The sequence below is a fragment of the Leptosomus discolor genome, chromosome 3 (assembly GCF_034619465.1).
Source record: "Leptosomus discolor isolate bLepDis1 chromosome 3, bLepDis1.hap2, whole genome shotgun sequence".
Taxonomy (NCBI): Eukaryota; Metazoa; Chordata; class Aves; order Leptosomiformes; family Leptosomidae; genus Leptosomus; species Leptosomus discolor.
The window spans coordinates 85,058,208-85,075,042 of NC_141393.1; the positions used below are offsets into that span (position 1 = coordinate 85,058,208).

Genomic DNA, 16,835 nt, shown 5'->3' on the forward strand with positions numbered 1-16,835 from the left:
ATGAAACATAAGCATAAATAAATTAGAATCGATCATACGTGTTTGCATTTTATGTTAAGCAGTTTGCCGTAGTTACAAGATTCAGAAAGATATTCATTTAAAGGCTTTTATTAACCTAGTGCAAGACCTGCGCTGTATTAACATGCTTCCTGCGTTGCCCTGCAATGTAACGCATCACATTAAATATAACACAGGCTTGCCCCGCTGACGTGCAGAGACGTGGTAAATGAACGCCGCAGCAGGGTCTTCGAGTGAGCAGGGGTTTTTTTTAAATACATAGCCAAACTAAACTTAAAGTAGTAAGTCAAAATACTTCAATGTTATGTAAATAACAGCGTGTCAGCTTTAGCCTCATTTTCAGCCCGCGTTCTAGTTGTGTTCAGCTGCAGCCAAGGACGACGCGAGCCCCGTGAAAGCTGTTCAGGAGCAGAGGCTGCCAATCTTGCAAAATCGGGTGCTGGGGGGTTTCGATGAGTAAAATCTCGTTAGATTTCAGTATCATGAAGGAAGAATTCTTTTCTTATTCAGCCATGAGACTGAAGCTTGCAATCCTAATCTTCATCTCGCCGTCTCTAGCCCACTGCTTTTTAGACTAGCCGGCGTACCTAAGCGCACGTAGCAGTTCATGAAGCGACGCAGCGGAGGTGCAATGGGCAGCACAGTTTCACTAAACTACGTGCTTTAGAATCTCCATTTAAAAAAAAAAAAAACCACCACAAACTGTGCCAATACTGCCCATCTGCTCCCATCTCTTCAGCTAAACTTTAACAGAAAAGAGTCAACAGAGTCACCTTGTCACTGATGTTTAATTTTGCACAACATTTACTAGTACCTTGGAGCATTAGGATAAAGAAAGGCCAGCTGAGGTAGTCAAAACAAAACAAAACACCAAAAATGAGTAATGATAACACATGACTTTTGTTTTTTTAATCGTAGTTGCCTGTTAGGGTTATAGCAGACGTTGCTTTATAGGTCAACCTGTTGATTTAAATAGCGCCTCTTGATGCACAAGCGTCTTAAAAGCCAGCGTGTGGCTTCACAGAAATCAGTCATTGGCCTTGGGTTTACTTTCACTTGCAGAAATGTGACTTTGCTTGTTTCATTAAGATGGGAGTTCTTGTATTTTCCAGATTAGTCGTTTAAAAACACTCCTGGAGGTGCTGCAAGATATTAATAAAAACACTTTGAGACCGCTTTCACCTGTAGATGTGATCGCCTACGTTGAAGCACTATCTCATTCATCGCTGAACACCACGCAACACCCTGTCTCTGACAGCGAAGCCCTTCGTAATACAACCATCAACGTGAGTGGACCAAGCCTTGAAGTCGCGGGGGTTTTCTTACTCTACAGCTAGCGTATGACTCTGCCGCTTAAAAATATCCTTATATTTACAGGTTTTGGTTAACACTGTGAACAATTTTTTACAAAAAGACAAGATTGCAGTCTGGGAATCTCTTCCTGTGGGTGAGCAGAGACGGAGCCTGACGAAGCTGCTGCACACTGCCGAACAAGCGACGCTCCTCGTGTCGCAGAACTTCAAAAAGTCGACCCAGCTAGATGCTAATGCCAGTGACATAGGTAAGGGAAAGAAAACTAAGGTATTTTTACTCAGGTATAAAAATACTAAGGTATTTTTCAGATGTGGATTATCCTGAGGGGTTTCTCAGCACAGCGGTGAAGATGAGCAGTGGTGTTATGTGAAACACCCAGCTGTTAATTTGTACGAGTTCCATAACTGACACCTGCCTTGCAGTGTAGGTACCGCGATATTCAGAGATGGAAGGTGTGAGCCCAGAGCCCATGAAACACCTGGGAGGCTGGGGGAAGTTGTCCTTTCAGACGCTCTCTCAATGTCTCATCATCGTCACGCTGTCACTGTGGATCTGGGGTCATCTGCAGGCACGGAGTTACCCTGTGCCTCTTAGGCGCGTAAACCCAGCGGTGGAATGACATTTGGATTTGCTCTGTACTGACTTTTTGGCTCAGTGGCGGTACTGGAATGAACTCAGAATGAAGACTGTACCTGGTGAGGCCGATCGTGCGTGGCCTTGTTTTCAGAGAGATTTCTCACCTTGAGAGGAGTTTCGGAGGAGGAGAACTGCGGAGTCTCCGCGGTGCCGGTTTGCTCTCCTCCCCTCTCCCCGTGGGCTGGTGCCCCGCACCCACTCCTGCGGGTTTTCCCGTGGTAACGATGCTTTCACCGCTCCTTCGGCGGGAGCAGGGAAAGGCTGATCCCAGCCGCTTCTGAAAATCCTGGCAAAGCATTGCTGGTTCCTCTGGCCGCGGGCGCTCTTCCGCCTTTGTTTTTCTGAGCGTACTCAAACGGTACGTGACCTCATTTCTTCCTTCAGGTCCAGCTCAGCCCTTCGGTGCCTCTTACTGGTTTGCCGTTCTGTAGGTTGGCTTGAAGGGAAAGACTCCTCCTTGGGTCCCTCCCCTTCCCAAAACTCCAGAGCCATGTAAAAGCAGGGAGGAGGTTGTTCCGTGGCACAAGCTCCGCAGAAGCAGATTTACGCTGGGGCTCTGCCGCAGACCCCACCGCCCCACTGCGAGCAGAGCCTCTCCTGGCCCCACAGCTCAGGCCGTGGAGGGTGAGGAGAGAGGACCGGGGTGCAGCGTGGGCGGCAGTCAGACCAAGGCCGTGAGGAAAGCTGATAAAGGGAAGGGGGAGAATTTCCATGTTGAAAAGTTGATGATTTTGGGGCTTGCTTTCGCCCTAAAGTGGGAAACTGTGTGAGCTCTTTTCCAAACACTACGATTTTCTGTTAGTGTTTTTCAGCACGGGTATGTTTTCCACAGGGCTCGTATGTGCCCCACACAGCTACTTCGGGACAAGACCTGCCACATCACCCCTCTCTCTCCACTGCTCTAGAACTACGAGCTTTCCTTAGCTCCAGCCGCAGCAAACTACTCCTTACGTCCTGACAAACAGTTTCTGACAGCTGGTCTATTGAATCGCTCATATTATTTTTGTGCGCTGTGCTATAAGCAATGCAGATGGTCTAGCTTAGTGATATTCCTCCATCAGTCAAGTTTTAGATTTGTTTGTTGTTGTTTTGTTTTTTTAAAAAAAAAGGCCTGATTGACTTTTTTTTGTTCCCATCCCGGGTGATTGAAACTCAGCACCATAATGAACCGAGTAAAGAGCTCAGTGTCCTCTAATGTAGTTTCTGTCCTGAGGGGTGATGCTTGTTTGTTTGCTTTTTGACAAGACACATCATTATTTCGTGGTACAACATGCGTTTGGTAGCATGGATGGATAACTATAAAATATATACTTTTCCAAAATTGGCTTTTATCAAACGTTACTACTCAGTAGAGAATTTTACGCTTTGCTTTTTATAATTGTGATTTGTAGTCCCTTTCAGAAATGCATTTTTAATAAAGCAATAGCTCTTCCCAAAGTAACCTACATTGTTCTTTCCAGTGCCTAATTTAATGCAAGGTAAATAAAAGGCTATATTTTTCATGGAAAGAGTAAAAAGTCTGAGAGCAAAATGTATGCATGAAAGTAACAAAACATAGAGGCTTAAGCAAACATGCTATATTAATAGCATTTTTCTTGAATTATTTGGCACAATGACATATTCTTAAAATTCCCGGTAATTATGCAATCCAATGGCACATTTATTAACCCAACTGTAAATTATGGTGGACCATAACGGAGCTGTGGTTTGTACAGTGCTTTTCTTCTTTTGCAGCACTCAAGGTTTTTGCCTTTGATTCACACCGCATGAAACACATTCACCCTCACGTGTACACGGAGGGAGATTACATAAAGATCTCTCCAAAGAAGAGAGAGGAATCTCCTCCTAACGGTAAGAAGCAACGGCTGGATGGAGGGTAGGTGGGTTAATAAACACCTCGGGTGGACTTGTACCCGCTAGCGAGCAGCCAAATGGGCAGTTCACCAAGACTGAGCTGCAGCCCTGCTCACCACGGAGCAGTCACCGTCTCTCCTACGCCCTTCTTATCTCAAGACTGGCATTTCCAACATTCCCAGTGGCACGGGGAGTATCCAGTGAGATTTAAGGCTGGGTATTGGTACCAGAGACCTGAGCTTTATCCTTCTCTAAAAAACCACTTGAACTAAGAAACGTAGAAAAGATTTTGTAAATCTTAATCTTCCAGCTAATCTGAATCTCACCGCCTATCAGCACTTAGAAATGTGGTTTATCTTGGTTCCAGGGAGAAAACCCACGACATTTCGCCAGACCAGCCCTGCATCCTAAAATACCTTTCGCTTTCTTTCTCCCTACGTGGCTTCCATCCTGGCTCCCGTGTAGTGGAAGTCAAAGCGAGCCGGGTACCTCACAGAGGCCCGGTATTTACCCCAGGTCTGAGCCATTGTGGTTTACGGGACCTGACATCACATGTGCCGCCAACTGCCGAGCAGCAGCCAGCACATATTGCTCTAGAAAAAAATCCGTGCGTCGATCTAATTAGAATTTCCAACGCGAACACCCATTTTTATTTCTAATGGCGGTTACATTGTTTTAAATAAAGCTATATTTCATTGTCCCTAAAACATTTTTATAAGTATTCTACAAAGATTCCATCTGTTTTGCATATTTTATGCAATAGCAGTAACAATGTCTGTTGTTTATTGTTTCCTTAATGTCTTCAGTTTTGTTCCTCTATAAAAAAGCCCACAAACTGCTAAACATGGCCTGTTTGATTGATAGGCACCGTTGCAGTTGTCTTTCTGCGGTACAGCAATATTGGTTCTTTGCTTTCCTCGCCTCGAAACCGCTCCTCGACGGATGCTGCAGAGCAGAGACAGACCGTAAGCTCATCGGTCATAGCTGTTGCAATTAGCTCAAACCCACCTGCGCTCTATGAGCTCGAGAAAATAACATTTACCTTAAAGTATGCCAAGGTAAGGGCTGGGGGTTTTTATCAACTTCAAATAAAAGCAGTAGCTAATCATTTTACGTGGTGGAGCCGTACCTGCAGTGTATGGTGCATTGAGACACAATTCGGTTGTTTGCTGGTGTTTGTAATTTGTTTCTCTAATGAGACTAATCTCCGGTGTGACGTCCCGCGTGCTGCAGGCTGAGTGCGGCACAGCTCAGAACTGCTGTGGGACTAAAGCGAGGGCAGCAGTGCGGGGTTGCAGTGTGAATAAAACGTCGGTGCCTGAACCGGAGATGGCAGGGTTTTGACTACTCTGCATTTAGGGGGGTTTCTTCCTGAAAGCTGATCAGCTGGTTAAGCATGACAAAAGGGCAGAAACGCTTCAAAGCCAACACAAGAGCTAACCTGGAGCTAGGAGGCAACAGCAGAACCTCTAATGTGGCAGCTTTGTTACTTCTGAAACCTGAACACGTTTGTTTAAAACTGAGAGTTTTGCTTCCAGCACGCAAAGATTTCGCTGACTTCCCTTGCGGGCGGAGAACCGCCTCGCGCGGCACCGAGAGTTACGGGAAGCGCCACGAGACAGTGACTCTGCCGGGAGCGGGCAGTGGGACAGGGTGTTGACCTTGGTGGTGCCGCTGTTGAAGATGTTACTTGCCTTCTAGTATTGGAGCTTTATGGACATTTGCACACAGTGACACAGCCTGCAGTGCAGCAGGGACCCCCTCGTTGGCCGGTGCTAGTGAGCACTGGCTGTGATAAATAATACCGAGGGTCTGATCCATCGCTGTCGCCGCACCTGACACGGCAGGTGTGAGGTGACCCTGGCTTTGTCCCAGCTCGTTTGTGAGATGCACGGGATAAGTCTCTGCTTTTTGGAAGGGACTGTGGGCACGTGGCTGTGACCTTGGGTCCGTGCTCAGCGGGTGCAGGTGGGTACTGAACAGGCTGTTCAGTCAGTAAAAATTCCGGTGCCTTTGCACGTGCCAGAAGGGTTCAGGGACCCGATTAGCCCCCGTGTCTGGTGGGGTGTTGGCTGTGTGGATGAAGCGCTTCCGTCCCCAGCCCTGTTTTAATTGCTTGGAACAGGCCTCGCAGAATGTGCTGTTTGTGTCCCAGCCTTCCGAGGGTAACAAGCGATTTTTGATGAATTGCGCTGGCTAAAGCAGCAAAGGTCTCTTGGTGGGGAATATCCTGCCTTTCGCCATCAGTAAAACATCTTGTTTCTGTTCCAGACGGCGGATAAAGATATTAAATGTGCATTTTGGAACTACTCAGCAGACACAATGAATGGCCACTGGGCTACACAAGGCTGTGAGCTGACCCATTCCAACTCCACTCATATCTCATGCAAATGTAATCATCTGACTCATTTCGCTGTTTTGATGTCCTCGGGTGGCTCTGTTGTAAGTGCTGTTTTAATTTGTGGTTTACCTGATACTTTCTCCCGTCTCCGTTCCTTACGTTTTTATTTCAGTGCAACTCAGGTACTTTTCCCCCTTTAGGTCGTCTGGTTTTGTTCAGCAAACACACGATTTATTGTGCACGGAGCAAACAAAATTCCTCCCATATGTGTCTGAATTTCCTTATGTCCTTTCTGCAGTATTACAGAGCAGTGATGCAGCAAAGTATCTTGTTCCAAACACACAGTCTGTTGTGCTTATTTTTGGTGCATTGCTTTTAATTTTAAATCCCGCTTTAAGACTGCTGTGGGATTTAACTGGCATTCATTGGTGGTCAGTAACCATATGGCCCCGAATTTCTCGCTCACAAAACTTTGCCACCCATTTGTCTAACCTTGGCATCTAAAAATCTGCTTTAAATTCTCTCCTGAAAGTTTGCAACAGCATAATCAATTTGAAGTTTATGACTATTAAACATGGGCACTCGTGACCAGCATAAAATTGTGGGCATGACCACTCCATTTATGTCCTCCTTGTAGTAAGAGGCCCCGTGGATTTCCAAGGTCTACGTGGGGATCTGCAGGAGCTCAGGTCCTGCCTCAGGAGGCAGCTTTATAAGGTATCAGAACTGACAGCAAGCAGAACATTAGCATGAATATGCTGTATTGAGACAGTTCTCTCACACTGTGCGTTTCATGCTGATAGAGGCTGTTTCCTGGTTGCTAAATAGCATCCCAAGCCTTCAGTTCAGATTTAAAACCTTTGCAGGTACTTATATAGTTATTTTGAGAAGGAAGGCTGGGAGGAGAATATTCTCTGGTCCTTTATTTAGCAAAAAGACCCACTTATTTGCTGGGTTTATGGCCAGCTGAATACTATCCTTATGCTGATGCACAGCCACGTACTTCAGAGCTCCTTTGTGCAAACACTGAGCAGCAAATGTAGCTGCATTCGTACACGGAAAATATCCACATTTGATGATAAATAGCTTGTGTTTCTTTGGAGAATGTTCATGTTGCATATCTGGAACAGCGTTTGTTTGAAGTGACTGTTGTTTCAGAGTCTTGTTTTGATCATGTTGCAAATTCAGTGAGACAGTTATTCAATTTTGCTTATCTAAGTCACTGCTGTGATCAGTCCTTTCGTATTAGAAAATGTTCGTGTCATATTTGTATATGTCCTGCTGTCAGTGTATTTGTCATTCACTAAAATGATCTGATTTTTTAAATCATATTAGGAGATACTGCTGTTAATAAAAAGTTTTGTTAAGAAATATCAGAAAACGCAGGAGCAGGCATATATACAGTTCATTGCTAATTTCCCCTAGAATTATATCTGTCTCACCAAAAAACTAACACTTTTTAGATTATCCAAAGTGTACATTTGCAGTGTAACTCTACAAACAGTTTTGATTAATGTTTTGTAGAAAAGAAGAAAAGAACTGTATTACAGAATGAGGTCTTTCTTGAGAAGGTACAAAGCTATTCTTTTAAATATTATATTATAATTTTCCCCCAGGGTGTTACAAATTATAACATTCTTACAAGAATCACTCAGCTAGGAATAATTATTTCGCTGATTTGCCTCTCCATGTGCATTTTTACATTCTGGTTCTTCAGTGAGATTCAAAGCACTAGAACAACAATTCACAAAAACCTCTGCTGCAGCCTTTTCCTGGCGGAACTGATTTTCCTGATTGGAATTAACATGAACAATAATAAGGTGGGTAGTTTTCCCTCGTGCCTTGATTCCATGTTGTGCAGTAAATACACAGTGTCAGATACGATCTTCCAGCCTTTCCTGTGTCAGTGGGAGCGTCCCAGTGACGGTGACTCCCCAGCCGAGTACCGGGAGGTGCAAGCGGCCGTTCACAGCAGCAGAGCCTTCACCCGAGCTGGAGCAGATCGACTTTGCTCCGCGGCTTTCCTCTAAACTTTGCCGCCCCAGCGGAGCCGGCGGTCCCGGGGGGTGTGTGGCGTTGCCGCCGTTCGCGCCCGTTGGGGTGCTGCGCGAAGCCGCGCTGGTGGCTCTCCGGGTGGCCGTCTCCCCTCAAAGCCGGGCCAGAGCTGCAGGCCCGAGCGGGCGCCGAAGATGCGGCGCCATTGGCTGCAGGACCCCTCTGCTTTCCGTGTGCGAGGTCCTGACCTGTCGTGTTGCTTTTCATGCGCGTTGGGATGTTGGTTTGTGCACCTCAGAGTAGCTTTAGGAAATTAAGTCACGCGTAAATCATCAAAATACTTTACAATAAGTAGCCGAACAGGATTTAAAGTTACTTGAAGAAACACAAGCTGCTATCCCTGAGGTAGCGCCCCGGTATTGATGGATTGAGAAATAGCGTTTTACGAACACTTTGCGGTAACAAAAGTGATTTTGGAAATAATTCCTCGCGGTGCCTGATTACACTGTGATCAAAATCATAAAGATGCCCTTTGTGCGGATCGGGAAACCCTATAGACGGCTGGGCTGTAACTGGCATCCGCCTTGTCCGCTGGTTTGTACGGTTGTCCTGGGAAGACGTGCGCCAGTGCTGGAAGCGGAAGGTCGTCGCTTTGTTTTACCGGCCGCCCCAGGCAGCGCCGGTGAACAAGCGTGCTCGTGGGCGCAGGCCGAGTTCTTGTCAACCAGTGTCGCATCTGGGCTGCTGGGCCACCGCTTCAGAGTCCCCGGGGTGCTCTGCCGATGCCGCGCTGTTGACAGGGACGTGTTAGCAGAATGACGACTCTTGCTTTCTCTGATTCAATCCCTAGCTCCTCTGTTCAATTACTGCCGGGTTACTCCATTATTTCCTCCTGGCCGCTTTCGCGTGGATGTGCATCGAAGGTATTCACCTCTACCTTATAGTGGTGGGAGTCATCTACAACAAGGGTTTCTTGCACAAGAACTTCTATGTCTTCGGCTACGTCAGCCCAGCCGTGGTGGTTGGAATCTCCGCCGCGCTGGGGTACAAGTACTACGGCACCACCGAAGTGTAAGTCGCTGTTTCTGTGTCCAAATCAACCTCCAGAAGGATGCAGTAGTCACAACAGCACACTTCAAGGCATTTTCTGCTGTTTACTTTTCAGATGTTGGCTCAGCACAAAGAATAACTTTATATGGAGTTTTATAGGACCGGCATGTCTAATAATTCTTGTAAGTATAATTTTCATTTTTTATTGTAGTACATAAAACCGATAATAAAAGGTGTTTAATAATCACCCACCCATTGCCAGCATAGCTGTGAGTGCTAATTATAGGGCAGAATTGGCTAATTTAGACCTTTTTATAGTGTCTCTAAATTATTTATACGCTGTACATCTAAATACTTTACCAGCCTGAAAAATGAACGTTTGACAAAAAAAGCTCTCTATAAAATCAGAGCTTTTTTCCTTCCTTGCTTGCTTTCTTTTATTCCAATGGTCTGAGAGATTCTGTGAAGCATTTCTGGCTTTTAAGAAGTAGCATCTTTGTATGTGGTTGGCCTCCCAGCGAGGCTCAGCAGGAGGTGTACACAGACAGTACCCTAGCAGACGGATAATCTGGTTTTTCAAATGTTGTGTGACTTAATCTCTTATCAGCGATCGGCCATCTTTGTAAGATTAGGCTGTCATCTTTGTGGTTTTATCACACGCGTGTACCCTGTCATCATCAAAGCTATTTTAAACTAAATTGCGACGTCAGAGCAAAGAACCCGCTATTTCACCCGGGCAGACAAGTCAGGTATTGATAGCCCCATTTCAGCTGTGAAGAGGGCCTTTTTAATTCTTATTGGAAGTGGTTTCAAACCTGCAAATTTGGCAGGTATTATAAGTTCAATTCTGAATCGAGACGCTTCGGGCGCCTCGGGAGCATTTCTAAGTGCTGTAAAGCTTAACCAACCGTTCCAGCTGTAATGGGGCAGTATGGTGCGTGGCCGGGCTGCCGGCGATCTGGCACCCGCTGGAGCTCGCAGGGGGAGAAGGTACGGCGGTGAGGCCTCGTGGCATCTGGGGTCGGGTCAGCTGTAACCCATCGTTGCTTTTTAAGCTGTTCAGGGACAAATGTGAGGATTTGTGAAAAAGAAGCGGCAGCACCTAGCGCGCCCCAGAAGGCAGCGGAACGGTTTAACGTCGATGCGTTAGCCATTTCAAAGCTGAATGAAGCGTCAGGTATACTTCTGGTCGAATTCCACCCCAAATTCCTGCTGCAGATGGGGGACAGGCTGGGAGCAGCCTGCCAGATGCAAGTGCAGGGGGTGCCTTCCCACCTCAGCCCGGCCGGAGTCGGGAGCGGCGAGGCACCGCGACCCCCTTGGCTCAGCGCGGCTGGGGCCAGGTGGCCCTCACGGCCGACGGGTTGCTGCGGTAAAACCAAGTCCTGGCGGGGGAGAGACCGCCCTTTACCAGGAAATTCTTACAATTCTTAAGTTTAAGTTGATAACTTCCTATTTCCTCTTTGGGCCTTATCTCGTTCTTCCACGAAGGCAGCAGGGTTGGGATTTTTTTGGTGTTGCCCTCGTTCCTCTTCCTCATCTGCCTTCAGGTGGAGATTTATGGGCAGTGGTGTATCACTGCACTGTTCGCACAGGAAAACTGACTTATCAGAACGTACAAAATGCCCCAAATTTATGCATCTGTAACCTCGTTTTCAGCTGCAGCCGGGCTGTGCCTGGTGCGGGATCTTGGGTACACAGCGCAGAGGCAGGGCAGGGCTGCAGCAGCTTTGGTGTAAGCCTAGCTGGCCGCAGAGGCAAATCCTGCAAGCTGGGCTCTGAAGCCCGTAGCTGGTCATGGAGCGCTCCAGATCTTCCAGCAGTCCTGCAAATGAAAAGAAAAAGGGGAGGTGATGGAGCTTGGGCCCTGTGCACCAGCGCAGTCCTCCTGCGGAGGAGGACAGCAGCCAGCCAGATCCTTTTCTCCCGCTCCTTTGCCCAAGTGAAGCCACGCAAAGGAGCTGTAGCTGGACAGCAAATAGCCCAGTGGCTGTTCTGCTATTTTTTGTGTGTTACGGAAGTATTTTGTGTTGTTTTCCCAGTATTCCCATACCTTCATTGTTGTCTCTTCCTAATCACGCACTACTAGACCTGGGAGGAAAGGCAACCTGCTTTCAGCAAGCTGCTTTGTCTGCTGAGTGGTTTCTTTGAGCATTTGGACAGCTTGTTTTGATGGGGTGATGGCAAACTGAAGCCTGAACCGCAAGTTGGATGTTTTCAAAGAGCGCAGGGATCTAGGTAGTTTGCTCACGCTCTATCCAGGTTATCGTCTAAGGAAGATGTGGAAAACCTTATGAAAACAGGCACTGACTCTGGAAGATGAAGTGGGTGTTAGACGTCGGTGGCGGCAACTCTGCTTCCACTGCCCAGTCTTGCTGCTGAGCATGCTGGTGGGCACCACCACCACCAGGATTAAACTCTTTCCAACGTAGCGCCGCTCAGGAGGTCCTTGTAATTACAGAAGCCGACCTCTTTCCAAGATTTCCCTTCTGCCCACAACTAATTAAAGAAAAAAGTAATAATAATAATTACCAATTAAGGCCTCCGAAAAGGAAATGTTATTTTTGTTCTAGGATAACCAGACAGGGCACCACAGCCCTTATACAGAAAGCTGCAAAATCTGGCACCTTCAAGCGTGCCTTCAATCCTGAGCTGCGTCTGCCAGCAGCGTTGGGTTTGCAGGTTTCCCAAGGCAGCCTGGAGGGCTGGCATGGCAAATCTCTGGAGAGCCGCTCACCACAAGGCTGAGTCTTGCACAAAACCATTAAACTGATTGTCAGCAGAAACGCCCACGTACCCGACCGGGGCTTTCAGTTTCTGTGGCCGGGGACGCAGGGGGGTTGTGGTTTGGGTTGTGCTGTAACGCGCCTTTGAGAGAGCGTGTTCATGACGAAGGACAGAACCGGTTCTGTACCAGCGGATTTCCTGGCTCAGGACACGTTGTTTGGACTCTAAAGCTGCAGCAATGGTGAAGCATAGGGAGCTCAAGCGTTTATCAGGAGCACAAAGTTCTCCTCTGATCGCCTAAGCAGAAACAGTACTTCGGAAGGTGTTTGCTCATTAATATTAAGGTTCTATTAGAATTCTTAAGTGCAAAGCAATGGCCTTATTGATCCCATCAAAACATGATTATTACTATTACTAGATTGGTGACTCTACATGAAAAGGAGCGGGTCAGGAGCTCTTTAGATGGAGTTAGCAAAGAAAGGGCATTTTAAACCTTTGTAAAGCAAGCTGCAAGCTGAAGATAATTTCTACAACTTATTTCTTCCTCCTAATACTTGTAATCTTTAGAACCACAACCATTTTAGCTAAAACTATGCAGTAGATTAGATCAAAGCACGCAAGTATGGAGAAAATTTTTATAACAAGTATTTAAACTTTTTAATAGAAAAGTGAGTTTATCACAAGCTTTGAGGGACAAACATTCACACGCACCACAACCCGTGCCTGGCTGAGGCAAATACAAATACAAGCTCCAGAGATAAAAGGTATGACAACGGGGAAAAAAAAAAGTCCCTAGAACATTTTCTTTTCCCGTGTAACACACTCTTACAGTAATAACCTCCCTGTATTAAGCGCATGGAACGGCAATCCCCGCTTGTCGGCCGGGTGGTGTGGCCGCGGTTTTGATGAGCACGTGGTGGCAGCCGAGGCCGAACTCCTTCCCGTGGCGGAGGGCTTCCGAGTGGCTTCCCCCGCCGCCGGCGTGGCAGCGAGCTCTGCGCTGAGGGGGCCAGACCCGTGTCAGGGCGAGCTCTGCCTCACTGGCGGCTTTGGAAACTTGGTCGTTTAGACTCCGTGGGGGCAGCTTGGGTCCCTCCGCTCGCGCCTGTCGTGAGGGGCAGCTGTGTGTTAGCTGTCCCACTGGCGGCAGAAGCGCCGCCGTTTGGAGGGGCCGGACAAAGGCTGTGCTCGTCAAAGCCCACAAGCCGTTAAAAGGAAAATTTGGAAGAGAGTCGCTGCTGCTCCAAGGGCAGCTGTAGGCAACCCTTCTGACAGGCTTGTCTCCCACAGCCTTCTCCTGTTAGATCTGTTCGGTTGAGCCTTGTGCAGGAAGCTCCAAGTCACCCGTGACAACACGATTTGCGCCTTTGCGGGGCTGGCAGGGCCGTGCAGGCTTGGCCCTTGGACCCGCTGTCGCTGCCGCAGGAAGCTGGCACCCCTCAGGGCTCGGACGTGCGACTTGTCGTTACGTTATCAGGTATAAATGTGCCGTTTAACGGTATAAATCTATCAGTATCATTTGCTGAGATCACTTCTGTAATAACAGGCAGGCTTGCTCTTTGAGGTTGGAACATCTCCAAAATTGAACATCATCCAAATAATCCTCTCGGTGGCTTTTATCCAAACATCCCGGCGCTGTGCAGCGAGGAGGTGGCTCCTGTACGCCCTTCCTTGTTTTACTCCTCTAATGGGTGTTTTCAGGGACATGGAAGGTGTTGGGTTTGGCTTCAAGCTCCAGGTTCATGAAACAATTGGTAATTGTAGTGTTTGCAACTACAAGAACGGCTTATAAATGGACCCTGCAATTTTCAGAGCGTTCTTGTAAACTTGACTTGGAACATGCAAGCCAAGAATAATTCTTGGGAGAGAACTCAGAAAAGCCAAGCTCCTCTTTATTAAGCGTTTCTGTATGTAGTACATGTAATGAATAATCAACTGTAAAGCAAAAGTGTTCCAAGAATTGCAGTGATTGATTACCCATACTGTTTTGAACTTCCCGTGTATAAATGAATGGGTAAATGAATAAAATATACAGATCGCAGTTGCAAAATACAAAAAAAAGTGACATCTGAGTGATGAAAGCAGGCTAACAGCAGAGTAATGCTCTTCATTAAGGAACTGCCTGCATATTCATTAGAGCTAGTCAATTACTTAAAAAATATATTCATCAGATAATTTGTTTGATGAATTTTACCATTATTTGTCAAATAATTTATTCAACAAAAAAGGTAAAATTAATGGAATGGTGCATTCATCAGATCTTATTGGACAGCTGTAGCACTTACTCAGTTCTGAGCATTTAGGTTGATTCGGGATTAGCGATGCTGCTGCAATCAAGGCAGAAAAGTTTCCTGGCGAATCCATTACTCTGCTGTTTCCTCATATGCTCACAAATGTCATGTGCTTAATCTAGGCCATTGAAACTGAACGTCTTTCTTGTAGAAGAGTAAATATTCAAAGAGTTTGAAGTTTTACGTTTTCCCAAACTTCCAATATGGAGCATGATCAGACAGGCCATTGCTTCCACTTAAAAAAAAAACCCCACAATAAAAGCCAGCCCCTCTGAGGTCAATCAGACGACCCTGGTGTAGCCAGGTACACCGCCTCTTCGGGCTTCTTCGCATTATTATTCCTCTTCCTCAGTGAAGCAGCTCGTGTTTGTCACTCTTGATATTCCTTGATATTCTAGGGATTACTGTTGAAAAGGTTGTTCAGCCTCTGACCGCCATCACAACAAACCATACCGCCGTCTCACGTTTTGTAGTGAATATTTATGCTTTGGAAAACTCAGTGGGACTTTTTTTTCCGAAGTGGTCGTTGTGATAAATGCCTGGTTATGTTTCTTGGATCGATAGGAAAAGTTTACTTTGTGCCCTTTACTGTGCGTTTTTTAGAAAACAGCTGGTTTAAACATTTTTTTAGATCTCCTCTTGTTGCTCGAGTCTGACTTTTTAGTGGAAATAAATTTCCTATGGGGACTAGCAATGGCATTATCATTCCTGATGAAAGAATAACAGCCTCCGTTTCATTAGCCCCTCTGTGGCTTCAGTTAAAGATGTCTCTATCGCAGCTCTTACGCCATTGCGGATCAAGTGGAGATAATTAATTGTATCGCGGTATTAAAGGCTGAGCCTGCAGCTCCGGTGGCAGCAGGGTAGTTCAATCCGCAGCGTTGCTCAGCCCCCGCAGCACCCGCCGTGCTGAGCGGCCGCCGGCGGGAGGGAAGCGCGTGTTGCCCTGCGCCGTGGGCGGGAGCAGCCCCAGCCGCCGAGGCGCAGCGCCGCGCTGCCCCAGCCAGCGCAGGCAGCCTCGCAGCCAGGCCAGGCCTTTCCCGTGGGATGGAGCTTTTCCTTCCCTTCCCTCTGCCATCCACGCCTCTGTTCTAAAGCCCCTGGAAACACTTGGGGAAAAGAGGCTGTGGCCGTTGGTCTGCGGCGTGGGAATTGCTCGCGCTGGTGCTGTTACATAGGAACACGTAAGGCTCAAAGATCCTGCAGGGATGTTCCATGTAAAAGTTTTGTTTTACAAAAATCCACTCAGCCGGTACTGTGGTAAGAAAAACTGTGTGTGAAGAAGGTCTCCCTCAGATGTACCGAAAGTCAGGCGTGTCCTGTGTCCTCGGGACTGAGGCCGGCGGTGAGGGAGCCCAGGGGGATGCCAAGGGGACGGGCACCCACAGGCAGCCCCTGGCTGGGAGGATTTCCCGAGACACCCCGCAGCTCCCTGCGGGTTCGTGTCCCAGGCACCTGCCTTTCTAGCAAGGTGAGCTGCGCCCACTGTGTCAATGGGCCCGTGTATATTAAGCCTTAGTGGATTTTTTTTTTTTAGGAAAGCCATGAAAGTGAATCAGTCTGATTGGGTTTTTTTTTTCCAGATGCAGCCTGAGACAGGTTTGCATTTATGCAAAGAAAACCATAGCAGGGGCGTAATGTGTAGTCTGAACTCCTGGATGCACCTGGAATCGGTTCATTAAACAGCCTGATTTGTGTCATTACCGACTCCCACGTAAATACACCTTCTGGAATGCTTCCTGGAAAACGAGGAGAGTCAATCTAGTAATTAATTACACCACAAGCGAGACAGACCCCGGTCCTACCCCTGGATCTGGTTGGGCTGACGTGTGTGGCTGAGGCCAGATACAGCTCCATCGGTTCGTTCCTCCTGCCCTCGGCTGCAGAGCGGAGGTTAAATAAAATATTTAGGTCAGTATGTGTTTAGCTCTGCAACCCAATGAGAAGCAGCACTGAATCCAGAAGCCTGAGAAGCTGTTTATGCTGATGGAAAACATAGAAGCTGCATTTATTTATTTATTTATTTATTTACAGCTTGCTATAAGCCTTCTAAAAACATAAAGGAAACATTTAATTGAGCCTAAATCATCTACAGCTTGAGGTGTGTCGAAGAACAGCTCTGAGGTATTCATGTATAAAGAGCAACCGTATGTGAAAATTATGGATTTCCTGAGACAGGGTTTGAAATAAACTCATTTAGCTGTGTTTTAACTTTTAAAACAAGTGCAATTATTAAAATCTTAGAACCATAAAATCCTAGTCCTGCGTTATTGAAAATATTTCCCCAAAATATAGCCTAAAGGGGGTTTATAATCTTTTTGTTACATTTTCTGCTCCCAGATCAGACTGCTGTTGTATACCTAAAGCATTTGAGAAGGTATATTCACTGGGGACATCGTAATGAGATAAATCAGTAAGGAGGCAAACCCAGACTGTTTGACTGCCAGCTTGTGTCCAATTTTATGCAATTAATATGCCATACATTTTCATTTTGAAGCTTAAACTGTTGTATTGTGAGTAGCTTAATTCCGTTCTCCCCTGACTGAAATAACGATGACCCGCTGAATGTTGTCGTTTTACCCGGCCATTAGCCGTACAGCCAGAAAGAC

The 16,835-nt window shown here is 46.8% G+C and overlaps 1 protein-coding gene across 1 annotated transcript in view; it reads left to right on the forward strand.

Moving 5' to 3' along the window:
* Nucleotides 1–16,835, forward strand: part of ADGRL4 (adhesion G protein-coupled receptor L4) — a 70,847-nt gene that overhangs the window by 44,692 nt on the left and 9,320 nt on the right. Inside the window, exons 6-13 of the mRNA XM_086462910.1 lie at nt 1,131–1,304; nt 1,396–1,579; nt 3,703–3,819; nt 4,687–4,880; nt 6,094–6,264; nt 7,780–7,983; nt 9,009–9,229; nt 9,324–9,390. Coding sequence (XP_086319036.1) covers nt 1,131–1,304; nt 1,396–1,579; nt 3,703–3,819; nt 4,687–4,880; nt 6,094–6,264; nt 7,780–7,983; nt 9,009–9,229; nt 9,324–9,390 — 1,332 coding nt within the window. The remainder of the gene's footprint in view (nt 1–1,130; nt 1,305–1,395; nt 1,580–3,702; nt 3,820–4,686; nt 4,881–6,093; nt 6,265–7,779; nt 7,984–9,008; nt 9,230–9,323; nt 9,391–16,835) is intronic.